This window comes from Ixodes scapularis, unplaced genomic scaffold (genome assembly GCF_016920785.2).
Source record: "Ixodes scapularis isolate PalLabHiFi unplaced genomic scaffold, ASM1692078v2 ptg001568l_1__unscaffolded, whole genome shotgun sequence".
Lineage (NCBI taxonomy): Eukaryota > Metazoa > Arthropoda > Arachnida > Ixodida > Ixodidae > Ixodes > Ixodes scapularis.
The window spans coordinates 1130072-1148987 of NW_024610167.1; the positions used below are offsets into that span (position 1 = coordinate 1130072).

The 18916-nt window shown below is 44.8% G+C and overlaps 1 protein-coding gene across 1 annotated transcript in view; it reads left to right on the top strand.

Moving 5' to 3' along the window:
* The first annotated feature begins 6826 nt into the window (after window positions 1-6826).
* The window catches only part of LOC8043935 (Down syndrome cell adhesion molecule-like protein Dscam2), a 288829-nt gene continuing 276739 nt past the window's right edge, over window positions 6827-18916 (top strand). The window contains exons 1-2 of the mRNA XM_042288283.1: window positions 6827-7375; window positions 7518-7641. Of these exons, the coding sequence (XP_042144217.1) occupies window positions 6827-7375; window positions 7518-7641 (673 nt within the window). The remainder of the gene's footprint in view (window positions 7376-7517; window positions 7642-18916) is intronic.

An 18916-nucleotide genomic window follows, 5' to 3' on the forward strand; every position in this document is an offset into this window, starting at 1 on the left:
AGGGTCCAAAAGCTGCTCAAAGGCTTTTCCTCAACATGTTCAATTGTCCCAAGTTATAGCGCGCAGACCATCGTCTTAGTAGATCCAGTAAGAGAGCTATGCAGCGATGACCGTCCCTGAAAAGTCCAACTAAATTTGGTGTTGAAGGCTACCAGACTGGAGTTGCGCTCACATCGCCGCATCTGGTCGGTCATGACCTTCCACAGTTGGTCTGAGCCAATAAGGAGGCTTATTCCTTGTTCCGTAGGCATACCAAGGAGAAGAAGCTTATCTGCTATGCAACCTCCTTCTTGTTCGATGCTCTGGACAAACTCGTTATCCACAGGAACTTGGACAACGTCTTTGCATATGAATGGTATTTCGACCGCTTCGATAACATAATTCTCATGACTGTACTGACTGCGCATCTTCACTTCAACCAACCTTCGTTGTTGTGGTATCGAAGTCGATCTTCCAAAGGTGTTCAAACTCAGGTTATTCTCACCTAACACCTTCAGATTTAGCTCACGTGAAATGTCTTCGCGAATAAGCGTTCGCTGGCTTCCGCCATCAAAGATAGCACGTATGCATACACTGCGCCCATATCTGACTACCCAGGCCCGAATGGTTTGCAGAATTTCTGCATCCAGCAAGCCTGCAGCATTGTTGTTGCCGGTCCTCTGAACGCTAGTAGCAAATACAATATAGCTTCGCCAATACTGGAAACTCCTCCGAAAACACATAGGAGCGGCGGCGAACGTGACAGTGGCGCCTCTAGCGGACTCGGAGTCTACGGAAGCAGTCGTCGCAATGGAAAAGTATAGGCTCCGCGACGTCCTCGAGCTTTACGAGCCCCGTATCGTCACCCTAACAGCAGAAACAATTTATTACGGTCAGTTCGCTTGCAAAGCGGAATCCACTGATCGCAACTGCAACGACAATCGAATAACAACGCGCGCATAAACAAAGATAGAGCAGTTTGTTTAGCGGTCTCAAACGCCCCTCAGGGGATCACACGCGTTTGAAATGCGTCTGGGAAGCGGAAAAAAGGCGTTTAGCTACTCGAACTACGTCGTAATCGTTAAAACATGCAAAAACGACGCGTTAATATTACCAGAGCAAGCGCACGAGCTGCTGGAGCATAAAAACAAAACAAAAAGTAAGGATAAAAATGAACGTGCAAACACTTACCGAACTTTGCAGAAAAAATGGTGTCGCCATTCCCGACGAAAATAAGAAGAAACGGGAAAAAGAAGCGAACAACGGCGAATAAAACAAAGAAGCTAGCAAAAAACTATTTCAACGACGACGATCGTTGCGGCGCTTATAGAAGAAAAGAAAGAAAAATGGAAAGCAGCAAATGCATAGCTGGTGGTCGTCACCGGTGTTGAGTTCACGACAAACAAAGCGGAAGCAACAGACGAAACTAATGAAAAAAGAAGAACCTTTTTTTTTCAGCTGCTTGTTGTACATTTCTTCATTTGCTTTCGCGGCGTAGGTACGAACTAAAAACAAAACAGGGGAAATAAATAACGTAGTGCAGCACACACTGCCCGCTAAAAAAGAGTCGCAGAAATGTTTTGGTCGCAGGCAGCAATCTTCTATATGTGCTAGCAGTGAGTAACCTTTTTTTGCTTTCGAATTTCTTTTTCCAGTGTCTTTGGCGGGTTGTTCGTTCGCCCGCTTGACGAAGCAGTTTAAAAGTGCATTCAGGTACTTGTTGACGTAGGTGTCCGTAGGTTGACGTAGGAAGCAGAAGAAAGATTTTACACGACATCGCACAAACTTGTTCTTGAATGCGGCCGGTTGATCAACAAACGATGACCCGTAGCAGACGTGCCGGCCGGAGTACACAAATAAAATTCGAATAAAAATGGGTAACGAGCTTACACTTCTTAATATATTTAATAAATATCAAAAAGCACGTAGGACGATTTTGGATTACAAACTCAATCGAAGGCGAAAATAGGAGGTTATCGCAGACGACAGTGGCAGAAAACAACAACAACAAGAGCAAAGTTGCAGACGGCCCTCAAAATGCCCGGGCCTAGCGCAGGCGAACCGGGAGTAGTAAGCGCCGAAGCGAAGGAAAGGGAGTAAAAACTAAGCCAAACAAAGCAAGGATATGCGATTGTTTACGCATCGGGGGGAAAAAAGCAAACAAAAACTATACACAGCAACATATAAGCAGGAGGAAGAAATAACGCGGCAGAGTGGCGTCGCCTCAAAAATATAAAAGAAAGAAGACTGAAAAATGGAAAGAGTGGAGACGGTTCAACGGCTGTCGGCCTTTATCGTAGAAGTAAAGAAGCAGCGAAGCAGAAGATGTTGGTCGTCCCCGCGCTAACAATCGGAATTTGTGCGCTGTAAATAACGTGACTGAAATCATCTTTTTTCGCGGGGCTACGACGCTCTCCCCTTCTTTCTTTGCAAGCGCGAGAAGTCTGCTTTTTTCGTAACTCCGCTTTTGTTAATCTATAATCGCGTCAGATTTGCATATGCACAACGCCTTCTTTCGGAGCATACTGACATCGCCGTAACGTACGTGGTTCGAAATTGACTTCTGCTTCTTCATCCGGAGACGATCTTAACGGGATTAGCCAGCTCGCTTGTTCGACGAAACGGTTATAAGCAAGACACTCATGAGAAATGGGAATTGCAACGACAAAACGAATTGACTGAAAGAACAATAAAGTTGAAACGAAGCTATGTTCTGAAATGTTTGTACATTTCCCTTTTTCACGAAACAGCGCAAAGGCATCCATTCGTGTTTTGCTTGGCTTACATAAGTTGTGACAGAATGTTTTCTTCGGGAGAACTCCGAAATTGCTCCCAGAAAGCTGTAACATCTTTCCCACGCGAAGAGAATGTCCTTCACTCATGAGCTGGCACCCATTTTTTAACTTTCAAAGCAGCGAATGTCCGTGACAAATTTTTTTCGTTGGTCACCTCGCACGGAAATAGGCAAAACCAATGCATTTCGGAGAATTTGTCTGCCAGCGGAGACTCCGAGCTCGCCAGGGGCGCTGCAATCACTTTTCGCCCGTTTTCCGCGGGAGTTGCCAGTATTGGCTTCCATGGTATTTGCTAGTAGTGATGGCTTGGTTTTCGCTGCTACCCGATGAAGGTTTCTAAGCGGGATCACACACTGATGTTGCGTGTCGTCCTGTGCAGGTAGTGCAGGACAACTTCCTGTGACAATCCTTTGATCTGTGTCCTCTTAGTGTGCACCGGAAACATCGCATTTCCCCAGCAAGCTTCGCTTTCTTCTCCTTCAAAGAGATGTCACTGGTACAGAGCTCTGTATCGTGGTTCGTGGCTCCGCAAAAGAAGCACTTCTTTGTGTCTTGTGCCTTGGCATGCAGAACCGAAGAGGATGGTTAGAAAGCTCGTTTCTGTTGTTGCTCTCGGCTAAACTCTTCTGCGGGCGATCATCGATGACTCCAGATGGTTCTCTGCTCTCGATCTCGATGAGTAGGCATTCCAACAGGGTTTCCAATTCATCTTCCGAAGGACGTTGGGCTGTTGGGATATCTTCAGCTCGTTCTGTTGGTCTCGCGGCCAGGGCAGCATTGCTCGCAGTACAGGATGAGGAAGACCGTTCTTCCAGTGACGTTGGTAGAAATAGTGTCGAGGTCATGTCTCCTCCATCGTGCAAGACAGCCCTCCTTTCGGAGTGACCAGCACGTCGGTAATAGTGGACCATGATGTCAGACGGAAGTGCACTGATGACAATATCTGTCAGCATGGTCGAATACGTGTAAGATGAGACTCCAAGTTCTCGAAGACCTCGTACGTGGGCTTGCACTTGACCACAAAGCCTTCTCAATCCCTTTGTGTCGGCTGAGGAGGTAACAGCTTGAAGATCACGAAGCTTCGAAAAATGCTCCTTCTGGAATAGTCGTGCGTCTCCAAATTGTCTTGTCAAACTTTCGATCGCATCTCATAATTGCCGGACGGTAATTGTGTGTCAGCGATGTGATGGGTGATCCACCACGAAGAGAAGGAAGAAAAGAGATGCGCGAGGAATGGCGCGGTTTTTGAGAGAGAGCTCGAGAAGGGCACGAGCACAGCTCGGACTCGGAAGGCGAAGCTGCGGACAGCTGTTCGGACCTCGGTAGACGTGACCAGGCGTCAGGGGCCCGACTCTGTCCCCGCCTCCTCTTGTGGTCAAGGCGCCGGCCTGCCTGAGGCCGACTGGACTACCTGAGGCGCTGAAGACAACCCCAGCGACCGGGTTCACCAACATCTCCGGGAACGAGACGCTCCGGGCTAACAACTGCCGCCGAGCCCATCAACGACGGGCCCTCCACCATCCTCCCTCGGCGCTACCCCTCCATGTGACCAGGAAAGAAAACTGTGAGACAACCCGTACAATGACATTCTGTAAATAGCCGCAGTGTAAATATTTGGTTTTTCTTTTCTTCTGATGTCTATGTCACAATAGTGAAATATTTCCTAACGCATCCTGTGTCTTCCGTACTTCTATTAAGACCCTAAACACACGAACCACGTACTATCACAATTGGCGTCCGCGACAGGACGGAGGACACATTGGATCGTTTGGAAATAATCATTAAGCTATGGATCTCAAAGAAATTATAGAGCTAGGTAAGCAGCTAGGCCTACAAGGTGTTGAACTTAAAGAATGGGCGGACGAGAAAGTCGCTTACGAACGCGAAGAGAAGGCGCGTGAGAGGGAGGAAAGGGCTGCGGATAGAGTAGCAAACCGAGAAAAGGCTGAAGTGGAAGAACGAACATTACAGTTACGCATAAGGCTAGCTGAGACGGGAGCGACAGCTACTGCCGAGATCACAACAGAGGGCAGCAATAACGGAAGAACAAACTCCAGCCACCTTTGTCCCCGGAAATTTATTCCTCCATACGATGAAAGGCGAGACGATTTAGACGCCTACTTGAAGCGTTTTGAATGCATTGCTAAGGGCGAAGACTGGCCAGAACCTAAATGGGCTACTGCTCTAAGCATGTGCCTGACGGGAGAGGCGTTGAAAGTCTACGGCAGACTATCGCCTCGGGATTCTATGAGTTATGAAGCGACCAAGCGAGCTCTCCTGGATAGATTCCGTTTTACAACTGAGGGGTATCGAGAGAAGTTCAGGAAATCGAAACCCGAAGAAGGAGAGACAGCCAGCCAGTACACTGCCCGGCTTCAATGATACTTCGATAGGTGAATGGAGGTGGGGGAGAAACCCTCAACGTACGAAGCGCTGAGAGATAAGATCCTGGCAGAACAGTTCTTATCTCAGTGTCACACAAAACTTACTATATTTTTGAAAGAGAGAAAGTGCTAGACGCTAGCATCAATGGTTGAGGCCGCCGATCGATTTCTTGAGGCGCAACAACAAAAGAACATCTCCTCCTTTAGAGACGATGCAAGAGCCACGTCAACTCAGAGACCTAACCTCGATGCGCCGGCGTTCGCGAAACCTAAATGTTTCCTGTGTGGCAAGCTCGGTCACAAAGCACGAGAGTGCAGAAGTAGTTTCCGGCAAACAATTCCATCCTGTTCGTTTTGCCAAAGAGAAGGGCATGATGTAAGAGACTGCCCCAAGAAACAAAAAAATCCACGAATCCTGTGTATGGTGGAGCCAGAATCAGTAGAAAGCACGCAAACTCCACCTGGAAACTTTGTAGAGGGATCAGGTCTTGGATCCACAAAGGATTGCGAGGCAGGGCTAGTTAACGTGGTTCACGAGAACCACGAGGTATTCGACGTATATAACATGCCCGTCTTACGGGGGTTACTTAATCAACAGCCAGTCAGCGTGCTACGTGACACTGGTAGCAATACAGTGATAGTTCGACGCGACTTGGTGAAAGATTCTTGTCTCACGGGAAAGACAGGAAAGGTTTTTCTCGTAGATGGCACATCATTGCAGCTGCCGAAGGCAAAAATAATGCTGCGTTCTCCATACTTTGTTGGGGAATTGATCGTGAAGTGCATGGATACACCTCTCTATGATGTGATTGTGGGGAATATTCAGGGTGCACGAGGAGTCGATGAGCCGGACTTCGAATGGAAAAACAAAACGGTCCAGCAGGCCTCACAAGAACCTGAAAAGGAAGATGCCTCGATAGGCACTGCAGCAACGACTGACGTGTCAGCTGCAGATAAACTGAAGCCCTCGAACAAAAAGGGCACATCTAAGGAAATGAAAAGGCAGGAGGTCACCACCGAAGTCCTAAAGGAATATCAGCGATGCGATCGCAAGTTGGAGAGTTGTCGGAACAAAATCGGAGAGATACACCACGCGAAGGATGGATCAACATACAGCTTTTATGTCTCGAAAGGAGTACTATGTCGACGTTATGAACAGAAAAGAGGTAAGGTGTTTAAGCAAGTAATCGTCCCAGCCGCCCTGAGAACGTACGTCATGGAGGTAGCACACGACAGCGTAATGGCTGGCCATCAGGGAATAAGCGTACCACTGACAGGGTACTAGAGGCCTTCTATTGGCCAGGAGTCCAGGCCGACATTAAAAGATACGTGAAATCATGTGGTGCATGTCAGAGGGCCACTCCTAAGGGAACGGTCAACAGGGCGCCCCTCGGCCGAATGCCAATCATTAATACTCCATTTGAAAGGGTGGCTATTGACTTGATAGGTCCGCTTCCTACGAGCTCCGAAAAAAAGAACCGCTACATTCTAACTATGGTAGATTTCGCGACGAGATACCCTGATGCGGTAGCGCTACCATCCTGTGACTCTCACACAGTAGCGGAAGGCCTATTGGAGATCTTTTCCCGCGTGGGCCTCCCCAGACAGATTTTGTCTGATCGTGGGACGAGCTTCACATCGGGGCTCATGCGGGAGCTCACTCGAATGATGTCCGCCCAACTGCTGCTGACGACTCCGTACCACCCCATTTGTAACGGTTTAGTGGAGATGTACAACGGTACTTTGAAGCAGATGTTGTGCAAGATGTGCCAGGAGAAGCCCCGATCATGGGATAAGTATCTCGCCCCACTTCTGTTTGCCTATCGAGAATTCCCCCAGGCGAGCCTAGGTTTCTCTCCATTTGAATTGATCTATGGGAGGCATGTTCGGGGACCATTGACGACATTAAAAGAGATCTGGACGGATGAGGAGCTAGGACGAGATCTTAAAACAACATACTCTTATGTTTTGGACCTGCGGGATTGCCTTGAAGAAACCACAGAACTGGCACATCAGAGCTTGGCAGCCGCCAGCAAACACCAGAAGAAGATGTACGACAAAAAGGCAGGAAGACGACTTTTAAAAGTAGGAGATAGTGCACTGCTATTGGTACCGGCCAAGAAGAACAAGCTTCTCGTGCACTGGAAGGGTCCCTACAAAGTAGTAGGAAAAATAAAAGAAGTCGACTACGTCATAGATTTAGGCCATACTACGAAGGTATTTCATATTAATATGTTAAAAAAAGTATGAGGAGCGAGAGAGGGATACCGAGGTTAAGAATCAGGCGTGCTCAATAATAGCTATCGAGGAGGGGGAAGCGGAGCAAGGCATACCGTGTATGGACGTCAGGCCTTCCCAGGGAATCGATGATGTGGTGGTGGCCGAAGACCTCAGCGAGAGAAAGAATATGGGCGTCAAGAGCGTTCTACAAAAATTTGAAGAGATATTTACTGAGGTGCCTGGACGAACAGAACTGTTGGAGTGCAAGCTTGAGCTGACAACAAGCGATCCTATCCAGACTCCACAATACCCAATCCCCCTCGCGACGAGGGAGACGATAGAACAGGAAGTGGCACAAATGATGGCGCTAAAAGTGATTGAGCAATCAACGTCACCATACCGTTCTCCTCTAGTCCTAGTGAAGAAGCAAGACAAGTCACATCGCGTCTGCATTGACTTTCGACGTCTAAACGACGTACTCATTCCGGATGCCGAACCCATTCCGCGGATAGAGGACGTGTTCGCGGAAGTTGGGAAAAAGAAATATTTCTCGAAGCTAGACTTGTCAAAAGGGTACTGGCAGATTCCCCTCGCCAGCGATTCGAAAGGAAAAACAGCATTTTCTACCGATAGTGGTTTGCATCACTTCAAATACATGCCTTTTGGGATTAAGACTGCATCTGCCGTCTTTACGCGACTAATGAGGAAGGTACTCACAGGTATCAAAGGGGTAGAACATTACATCGACGACATTCGAATCGCCACTGACACTTGGGATGAACATCTTAAAGTGCTCGATCAAGTTCTTCGGCGAATTAGCGAAGCAGGACTGACTGTTAAACCGACCAAATGCCAACTGGGAATGAGAGAAATCACGTTTCTAGGTCACAAATTGGGGCATGGTGTGTTAGCTCCGCTACCGGAGACCCTACAAAACATAGTAGGCTCTAAGCGACCTGCGACAAAGAAACAGGTGAGATCATTTTTAGGACTGACGGGTTATTATCGGCAGTTTGTTCCAAATTATGCGGAGAGAGCTCTTGCTTTAGTTGAGCTCACGAAGAAAAGGGAACCCAACACGGTGCGTTGGACGAGTAGGCACGAAGAAGCTTTTCGAGAATTGCAGCGAGCTCTCTCGGTAGGACCAATTCTCCGGGCGCCGGACTTGACGAAAGTGTTTGTGCTTAGGACAGACGCGTCAGATAGCTGTCTTGGTGCGGTGTTGATGCAGGAGTACGCGTCGTACCTACATCCAGTTGCGTATGCCAGTAGGGGCTTGATGCCCAGCGAGAAAAATTACCCTACCATTGAGAGAGAGGCCCTAGCGTTAGTTTGGGCAATCCAAAAGTTTCAGGTTTACCTATACGGGCGAGAATTTATAGTCCAAACGGATCATCAGCCGCTGGAACATCTACATAAGATGAAAACAGCAAACAGTAGAATTACGAGATGGAGTTTGCTTCTACAAGAATACACATTCCGGGTACACTATATAAAGGGAGTAGAGAATGTTGGGGCTGATTATTTGAGCCGGGTGTGACATGAGCTGAAGACCCTTACAGGGCACGTGGTTGTCAATATTTGAATGGTGCGTGTGTTTGAATAAGGGTGTGACATTGTAATTAGGACTGCAAACAAAGTTTTGTTCGAACTGCGGCGGAACGTGTAAATGGAACTTCGGGATCTACCCATGTGAAGTGTTTTTTTTTTCGTTTTTTTTTGTACTTCAAACGAAGACAAAGACAGAGAAAAAAAACTTTGGTGGGGGGTCATTGTGATGGGTGATCCACCACGAAGGGAAGGAAGAAAAGAGATGCGCGAGGAATGGCGCGGTTTTTGAGAGAGAGCTCGAGAAGGGCACGAGCACAGCTCGGACTCGGAAGGCGAAGCTGCGAACAGCTGTTCGGACCTCGGTAGACCTGACCAGGCGTCAGAAGCCCGACTCTGTCCCCGCCTCCTCTCGTGGTCAAGGCGCCGGCCTGCCTGAGGCCGACTGGACTACCTGAGGCGCTGAAGACAACCCCAGCGACCGGGTTCACCAACATCTCCGGGAACGAGACGCTCCGGGCTAACAACTGCCGCCGAGCCCATCAACGACGGGCCCTCCACCATCCTCCCTCGGCGCTACCCCTCCATGTGACCAGGAAAGAAAACTGTGAGACAACCCGTACATGACATTCTGTAAATTGCCGCAGTGTAAATATTTGGTTTTTCTTTTCTTCTGATGTCTATGTCACAATAGTGAAATATTTCCTAACGCATCCTGTGTCTTCCGTACTTCTATTAAGACCCTAAACACACGAACCACGTACTATCACAGCGACTATACTCTATCATTAAAACTGAGGGCATCTGAAAATAAATAACGATTGAAAGCAAAAAGATGCTCTCAGTACCATTGTAATTTGTTTCTGTAATATTCAGTTTTTTTTTTTTTTTTTTTTTTTTTTTTTTTTTACATGAGACTAGGAGCAACATTTTCAGCATTCAGAGTGAAGATAATTTTAAAGACTAAAATATTTTGCGACAATTTTGTGAAATAAAGATTTCGACACTTCAAAATCATGTGCTGCAAGTTGCGCAGATAAAGATTTCGATTCTCCGCCAAATCTCCCATGTCCAAATAAAACATCTTGCTACGCAGTATATGATGTGCGATCACACGCCCTAATTGTAACTTTTTTTTTAACTTGAAACAGTCCCGTTGTTTTGTACATTACGCAACCTGATTATGGCTTTTTCGTGGCCTGCAGTGGTTTGATATTTGTCGCATTAAACGAATATTGTAGGCGAGATAGGACTTCGCAGAAGGCCAAGCTTTCTATTGACTTAAACGTATGCAATGCAAGAACCGCAATATTCTCAGCCAGCCAATTGCGTCAAGATATGACCACTAAATAGGGGAGAAGGAACATTACTGCGCATGTGCGACTCAGAATTAAATATTTTTTGGGACTTGCGCGTGACCGCCACTTAATTTCTGAGTGCTCCCCGTGCATGATCGCATTATTAGTTATTTATGAGGAGAGCTCATCCCGATGATCAAGTAAAAAAAGGTCCTTACGAAATGTTTTTTTTGGTAACATATTAAGCTCTAGAATTCTTACCTTAGTAAAATTACGTTAAAATTAGAAAAATTAGTAAACTTCACGTGAGGAGACGCGTATTAGAGGCACTGGTGAGAATATGAGAACAACAGGGCGGGGTGCACCACCCGGCAACTCCGGAATCCTATAGCAAATCTTCGACTCTCCTCCTATCCCGGTAGCCGTCGCAAGTGAAAATCAATGCCCAGCGGGGAATCGTTCGCGATACGCACCCGGCTTGGCTGGGTTCTTGGTACGTTGTCCTGAGAATTGCCTGGAGGATATCGACCTGCGCCTGAACCCGCGCCGCACAGACGACTGGTTGCGGCGTAGTCCCTCCGTTTTGTGTCGACGCGATGCGGTCGAACAGGCTGCTCACTTGCGGAGATCAAACGGGGTTCAAACAATATAGGGAACTCCTGCTTGTCGTGTTGTGCACCTTGAAAACGTGTGATGGTGCCCGTGGTAGTCCATATGCCCTAATTCGGGAAAACCGACGGCCAGCACTGAAAATATATACGTGTAGAAATAAAATAACAATTCGACACCGCACAAGAGGAAGGTGAAAATAAATGATGCCGCGACGTTTATTTTCGTTGCTTTTCACTTTCGTCAAACTGTAAGAAATTGTCCTTTTTCTACTCCCTCAATTCCTAATAGTTTATATTTCTTTACACTTGTGAAACGACATTAGGCAGCATATGGGCTAAAACCTATAATTACAATAGGAGATTGCAGCCGCAATGTTAACCTTACAAAGAAAGGTGGGAAAACAGATACCTTGTTTAGGCGGTAGAATGCGTTTAAGTGTACCGAAACTGGGAGTTTTCTGGGACAAGTCAACATCATACAGGGGAAATCAAAAGTTTATGTTTCGAGTCCTGACACAGGGTTGGCATCTACCGAAAGTTATGTAGAATTTGAAAATAAAACTTCTAATATCTCGTGATTTTGGGCATTTCAATAGAAAGTAACATTTTAAAAGCGGAATTTTAAAAACTAATATAAACGTATTGTAACTAACTTTAAATCTTGATGAAGGAGCAATGACAATGATGTTTTTTACACCAGTCCTGTGGTGGCGGTGCGCGATAACTAATCTAAAAGGCGACCAATTGCCCTCACGCTTAATCTTTCGACAATAAACAAAACTTGCAAGGTACGTCGCTGGGCTTGTTGGTTCATCTCAGCTAAACATATAAAAATAATGTAAAAAACTGGGACACGAAACAAACAGGACAAGAGCTTGTCCTGCTTACTGTCTGTCCTTCTTCTTAGCACCATTTATTATGTTGAACTTAAACAAAACTATGATAATATAAAACCGAAATTAAAACTAAACGAAAATAAAAACAAGAGAACGTACAGAAGGAATATGATGCTGAATCAGGTAGCACGCCAGAGCAACGCTTATCTTCGTACGAGCTTGCCTATCCTTGGTGTCTTACTAGGGCCTAAGACGGTTTCTCCCAGGCGTTGGTTAGTTCCAGGGAACTTTACTCTTGGCGTATCTATTGATTTACTTTAGCTTGCCGCATAACTGCCAAAGGGACAAATATCAGCCTGAGATGCCATGTGTCACCCAAAGAACAAGGAGCGAAGCGTAAATCAGGAAAATGTTTGAAAATTTAGGCCCGAAGTTTCCACATGACACCATGCATCCGAGGGTAAAGCCGAAGTCTGGCATTTGGCGATTTAGGCTCAAAGATGCCATATGACTGTCAAACTACCATTGATGAAACCTAACTTTCGCACTCGTTTGGTAAATTAGGGCCAAGCTAACCAAACTCTGGCACAAGAAGGTTAACTTTGGCTCTATCTTGAAATATTGACGGCTTCTTAAGGCCTTAAATACCCAAACAAAACTAATATGGCCTAAGAAGTGTGCTTTCATGGGATGGATGTTGTTTTATCATATATTTGTGATCGGCCTTCAATAACTTTAGAAATAGCCGAAGGCGGTGGTGATTCATTTCCAAAATAAAATGACACGGGCTTTGATTTTAATTCAAGAACGAACAACAGCAGTCAGGATATCTCGAGTTCCAGACATGAGTGGAAATACAAAATTGTATGATCCGATTTCTTCTTTTAACTTAGCTCACTTTGCATACTCTCAGTGCTACTGCAGTGATATAATCGTATGAACACGTAGGACTGCAAAAACATTTTTTTTATCCTGTCCAGTTTTAAAACTAAAAGCGAGTTTTTTTTTTTTTTTTTGCGTTTTCATAAGGCACAATTTAGGCTCGTAAAATATCTGTTTGTCGGCGGATAAGCCCCTCAACAACTTATACTATATTCTTATTTTATGAATGCTCACATTTGTACAGACTTAGTAAATCGTTTTAATTTAATATACTACAACCTTGCATGTGCTATAAAATAGAAAGGAAACAATTTTCCCACTTGTTGAGGGAAGTGAACTCAATAAAACAAATTGAAGGAACATCCATATATTTTAAACAGCTCCTCGGACACTGAAATAGCACGTTTCATTATGGTCAAGCCATATAGTTTCTGTTGCATACGCGTTTATTCCCACTTTCAGTTAACTGACACTGACTACTAACTACACAAGGAAGTCACAAATAAACTCCTACTGCTTGCCCATAGCGTGAGGCGCTTAACTAAACTCTACAAGCGCGATGGGTGTTTTATTTCAAAAGGGCGTAACGACACGTTTCTTACCCTTTTTTACAAACTAACGTTGACGTCTCAGACTAGAAGCTGTCATCATCGATAAAGCTTTAGCTTTTTATGTTACCGCGCGCGCAGCTGACCAAGTAGGCAAGCGCGCGGCAATATCGCGTTTTCGTCTGCTCATCACGTCGAAGTGTCATTTCCAACCTTTACCTTTAGCTGTTTAATTTCGCCCCTCATTGTCTCATCTCATTTTGCAAAGTTTCATTAACCTCTTTACGAAATTAATATTTGAGAACATCTGCGATTCTGAGTCGACTTATAAAATGAGTGTGAGTGGAGCTTTTTTCGATGAACAAGAACTTAAATATATAAAATATAATCACTGTGGGATTTTATTATTTTTTTTCACCGACTAAGCTTTCCGGGAGTGGAAGTTAAAAAGAAAAAAAAAAAAAAGAACCTACTCCTTTCATACCAGAAAACCAGAAAAAAGTGTTCGAATGGCTACATATCTATTTAACTGGTCAATATTAGTACGATAACCTGAGGTAATAGGCCTGATCTAGACAAAATATCGACAACTGCTTAAAGTTAAACATTCACCCGGCAAGCTCGGATCTCGCGAAAAAATGCATCTATACCCCCTTGATACCTTTAAAGGCCCTGCTGTTTATCTTGAGTTTACTCTTTTACGGCGCAAAGTAACGCACAAATGGACATTATTTCTTGTTTGAATATAGTCATTGCATGGTGATTATTGTGGTTCAGACGGTTGCGCCAGCGCAGCTGTCGACACCGTAAAGCTGGAAGACCTTGGCGATGACGGGGGGCAGGTTTGTTGTCGAACGCTAAGTGGCAGTCATAGAAGTGAACGTGAGAAATTTTGGGTGGGATCAGACCTTTCCTTTATCTGGTCCACGGGATGTCAAAAGTCCCTCAACTACGCGCGAGGTCGCGCACATGCAAAGAGGACACCGTCGAGCGCGTCGTGCGTCAGCCAAACTAGTAGAAGCAACGACCCAGAAGCGCGACCCATTTTTCCGACGCTTCCAAATATATCAGACTATTGCTGTAGTTAAAACATAATCGTATAATCTCGAATTGACTGTTATTTTAATTTCAAGTTTATGGTTAATATAGTTCCAGGAGCTTTATTTTGTATTTCATAATACGGTGCCTCTTCTTTTTATTTTTGTCTTACAAGCAGCCGTTTTGTGTTAGTTTTTTGGGCTACGAATCTGGGTGCGTAACATCCTATCACAATACAGTGCATTAATTATAACCGGAATATTCTATTCGAACTAATTAGCTCTCTATATATTCTTGGCATACACTCAGAAACAATCGGCCTTTTTTTTATTAAAGTTAACGCGAATTTATAAACAATAATAAGGTATAGGTTAAGAATTTTTAAATAGTTTAACATTGCGTACATTGCGTATACGTGGCTTTCCTAACAATCAGTTGTAAAAAAATAGTTTTCAAAGGTACTTTACAATGCCCTTAACGATTTTATTTACGCTCTGCCAATGAAAGAGACATGTGAGTTCATCGTCAACAGTAGTCACTAGTTAAAAGTATCAGCTTAAGAAAACATTCAGTATTTAATTTTTGGAGCACCAGAAAACGTTAAGCACAAAGTTCGACGTGAATTTACAACTAAGTTAGTACCCCATTTATTGCAGCAAACACGCAAAACGCAAGAGCCAGTTTTAGATAATCTTGCTAACTTGAAGTGGCTTGAAAGTTACTTATCTCTGAGACAGCAGTTTGTTCAAGTTGAGACCTCATGCTCCGGTACGACACACGTGACCTCTGGCGTCCCACAGGGATCGGTCCTGGGGCCTTTGTTGTTTTTAGCATTCGTGAATGATATTGTTTCTGGAATTCCAGTAAAGATCCGATTGTTTCCGGATGATTGCGTTATTTTTAGAGAAATCAAAAGTTCTGCGGACTGTGAAGTACTAAACTCCTCGTTAGAAAAATTGTCTAGAGGGTGTGATCACTGGAAAATGTCACTAAATTTATCAAAAACTGTAGGTATGTCAATTACTCAGAAAAAGGAGCCTATTATTTTTAATTATTCGATTGGGAACCGTAACCTTCAGAGAGTAAGTTCATATAAATATCTGGGCTTGACAATAACGTCTGATCTTAAATGGAATGCTCATATCAATCAAACCGCTTGTAAAGCAATGCGTAAGCTTGGTTTCTTGCGTAGGTATATGAGGCAGGCTTCCTGTGATACAAAACTACCACTGTATAAAACTCTTGTTCGGCCAGTGCTGGAATATGCTAGCGTCATTTGGGATCCACATACCTCATCCTGTATTTCAGAACTTGAGCGAATTCAAAGATTAGCAGTGCGCTTTGTGTATAACATGTACTCCTCATATGTATCTCCATCAAAGCTCTGTAATGACGCAGGCCTGGAAACTCTACAGGAAAGAAGGAGAATAAACCGCCTTAAATTTTTTTACCTTATTGCCAATGACGAGCTTGGAATAGAGAAAGATAAATATATCACTTTTTTTTGCCCAAGGTCTACCAGATATACACATAGCAAAACAATAACCCCATATAAATATAAAAACGATACATTTAAGTTCTCCTCCTTTCCTCGTACAATCATCGATTGCAACAGCCTACCACCTGACGTTGTAAATGCTACCACATATTCAGATTTTTTTTTCTGTTGTCGCAGCAAGTGCATCCTGCTTGAAAGTATTTCAATGTTCCACTCCTATTACGGTCTCGCAAGAGATTGACAGTATCAATAAAGAAGAAAGAAAGAGCAACTTACAGGTAAGGTGCATTTCACTTAACGGTCTATTGATGGTAGGTATAGAAGTATAGCGAGGAAGTACACGATCAAAAACTAATACTTCGTTTGCACGGCCACCGTAAAGGTACCTTTAACATAAGTCCCTTGCCAATTGCCAAACCATCACGCGCTCTTCAATCGTTAGCACACGCCGCGCGAGAAAAATCGTTAATTGATTCGCCGCAGCGGATACATCTCGCCTAGCTTCATGATAGTGTGAATGTGGTATTGGCTTTCAAGTGACATTCATTTTCTCAGCGATACAGTTTTTGGATGGGACGTTCGTCCGTTGCCAACAAAAATCATGTTGAATGCTAAGGGCCGAGAGATGCAGGCTTCTGATTCCATGGCCCTGTCAATCCTCCGTGTGGACCTATTGGGAGGACCTGTCTTGCCCTCGGGCTCATCAATCAACCGGTTGCAGCCGCCTTCCTTTCACTCCTTCGTGTTTGCTCTCTCCTTCCCCAAGGCACCTACTCGGTCTCTCCTTGTCGTCATTTACAGCTAGTTTTTTTATTGATGCTGCTGGGTATTCTATTGAGAGCAATTCTCACATTTGGATAGCGAGACTAGACCCCGACAACGTTTTTATCATTTTCGGCAAGCGTCAATATATGTTGGACCAATTATTGCCGATGCAAAACTTATTTTTTCATCCTGACATCTCTTGTGTTTTATGTAAGGCAGTGAGAGCTCGTTTATTTATGAAGCACGTATGAGCTGTGAAGTTGTAGCACGTGGTCCCCCATGTCTCTCGTTTTCTTCCTTGTACCGCTAAGTTTCTGAACAAACTGGAGTGTACTGAGCCACGTGCTCGTGCGCCACCAACGTTTTAATATGTAGTTCATCAGAGTAACGACTGTGAGAAATGTTGAATAAAAAATTCATGGACGGCCTAATTGTTTAACGTCTCCAAGAGGGGAGGGAGCCACGGGAGTGCACGACAGGAGAGCGCCGCGACAAGAGAGCCCCTGTTATTAGAGCGCGCTTTACGAGAGCGCTGAACAACAGCAGTCACTAAGGTGCCTTTCTCCGTGGCAGTCAAGTATCGTATCTTCTGTAGTAAATGGGTTGTTATATATCGAATTAACTGCCACGCGTCAGCCAGCTCTACACAATACGTGAGTGCTGCTTTACATATTGTTATTAATCCTCTGAAAGAACGAATTTATTTCTACCGCGTTTAAATTTGACGTGTTCCCGACGTTTTCCAAAATTAAACATGATAATGATGTATGACCTGGGTGCTCGGTAGGCTCGTGTTGCCTACCGTGCTCTCCAGTACAGTACAGTATAGTACTTGGCCTGCGCACTTCGTGGAGAGCCTCAAAGGAGCAGCAAGGCCACCTAGGTTCACGTAGCGAAGAATCAGAGCGAGCTAGATGAAGGGTACTGCCAAAGTTGTATGCTAGACTACTGCGTCGGTGTTTCACGGTCATTCAGTCGTTGAATGTTTTTGTTTGTATAATGGGACGGTAATCATTAAACAAGTATACCTCCGAAACTCTGTATCTTGCTTCTTCATTTCAAGTTTGCTAAAAGTTTTTTTTTAGACTACCCACAGGTCTGCATGCTCAGCCAATTAAAATACATCAAGTGTTCGAAATGCGACTACCTTTGGTGTCAAAATTTCACTTCTATGAAAATATGTGTTTCAAGACCCCTGATATCCATACTTTCCAATGCGCGCACATGCGCTCTCGTGAAGCGCGTTCTTATTACTTGCGCTCCCATGTCGCGACTCTCTAGTGTTGTGCGCCCTGGTGACGCGGCGCTTTTCTGTCGCGCGTTCTCCCAACGGCGCTCTAGTGCAATGCGCACTTGTGTTATGCACCTTTTCTACAAGGGCGCACCCACCGTGATGTCGTCACTAATGCTATGCGGTAAAACATCGTTTTTATCTCTCCACGCCGGTGGAAGCTATTTACGAAAAATGCGTTATTGTTAAGCATTCTTGTTTTACCTAACCTATATTTTCTCGCATGTTCCAGGTTGACATGTACTACTATTTGTTCGTCCCGCATACTAGATAAGAAACTGACGTGACTCAGAGTGTCAAGAAATAGAAAACGTCTATGCACCCGCTCAAGAGTGCCCTTGTCAAACCTTAACGCCGTCTGCCCATATAAAAAAAAATATACATATATGTGGCACAATATGCGTTGGGGTATTCTTGCACCGGAATGAGTTCATGTTTATCACAATATTAAGTGGTATGCGTAATAATTTACTTAAACAAACGGCGCAAAAAAGGTATTTAGAACAGAAAAAAAAAAGAAGAGAGGCGTGAAAACAAAGAAACGATGAAGCAGTTTAAAGCGCGAAACACATGTACGACGAAACCGTCCGATCCGACGTGCGGACTGCCGGAATGACCTTGGGCCTCCAGGGTTTTTGTAGCATCGGAGAGCGTTGAAAACCCTCGCCTCCGACCGTCGATCGCCTGATCGGACGTCGGAGCAGACGGTTCGGTCGCACATGTGTTTCGCGCTTAAGTTGCGGGGACCGGAGGCAAGGTTGACTCCGGACACAGCGGCGAAGCTCTGGTTCAAATCAAACTACGCTACCAGCCAAACAGTCGAAATTCTGTAGCAGACGGCGCCAATATTGAGTGCCCAAAGAATAGCACCAGCACCAACCCTTGCGGGATGCCAGCATCGGAAAGTTCAATTACGAGCAAATCGCTTGTTTCCTCTATTTCGTTTTTGACACTAACTTTAAGTGCTTTTTATGGAGCGCGAGAGTGCAAATCAACAACAACTTTGTTAATGCATTTATTGAGAACAAAATAGCATTCGGGTATTTTCTCTATTTTTTTTCTTTCATAAAATCATACGAATTTTTGGATATTTAACTATAATTGTATTCGGCACTCTCCCAGCGTTTCGAGTCCGATTCGGTTCATTGCTCTCGGGTGAGTTCCGGTAAGAACACGTGTCGCTGATATGCACACACAGATGTACGGGGTTTCGCTGAAGTCTC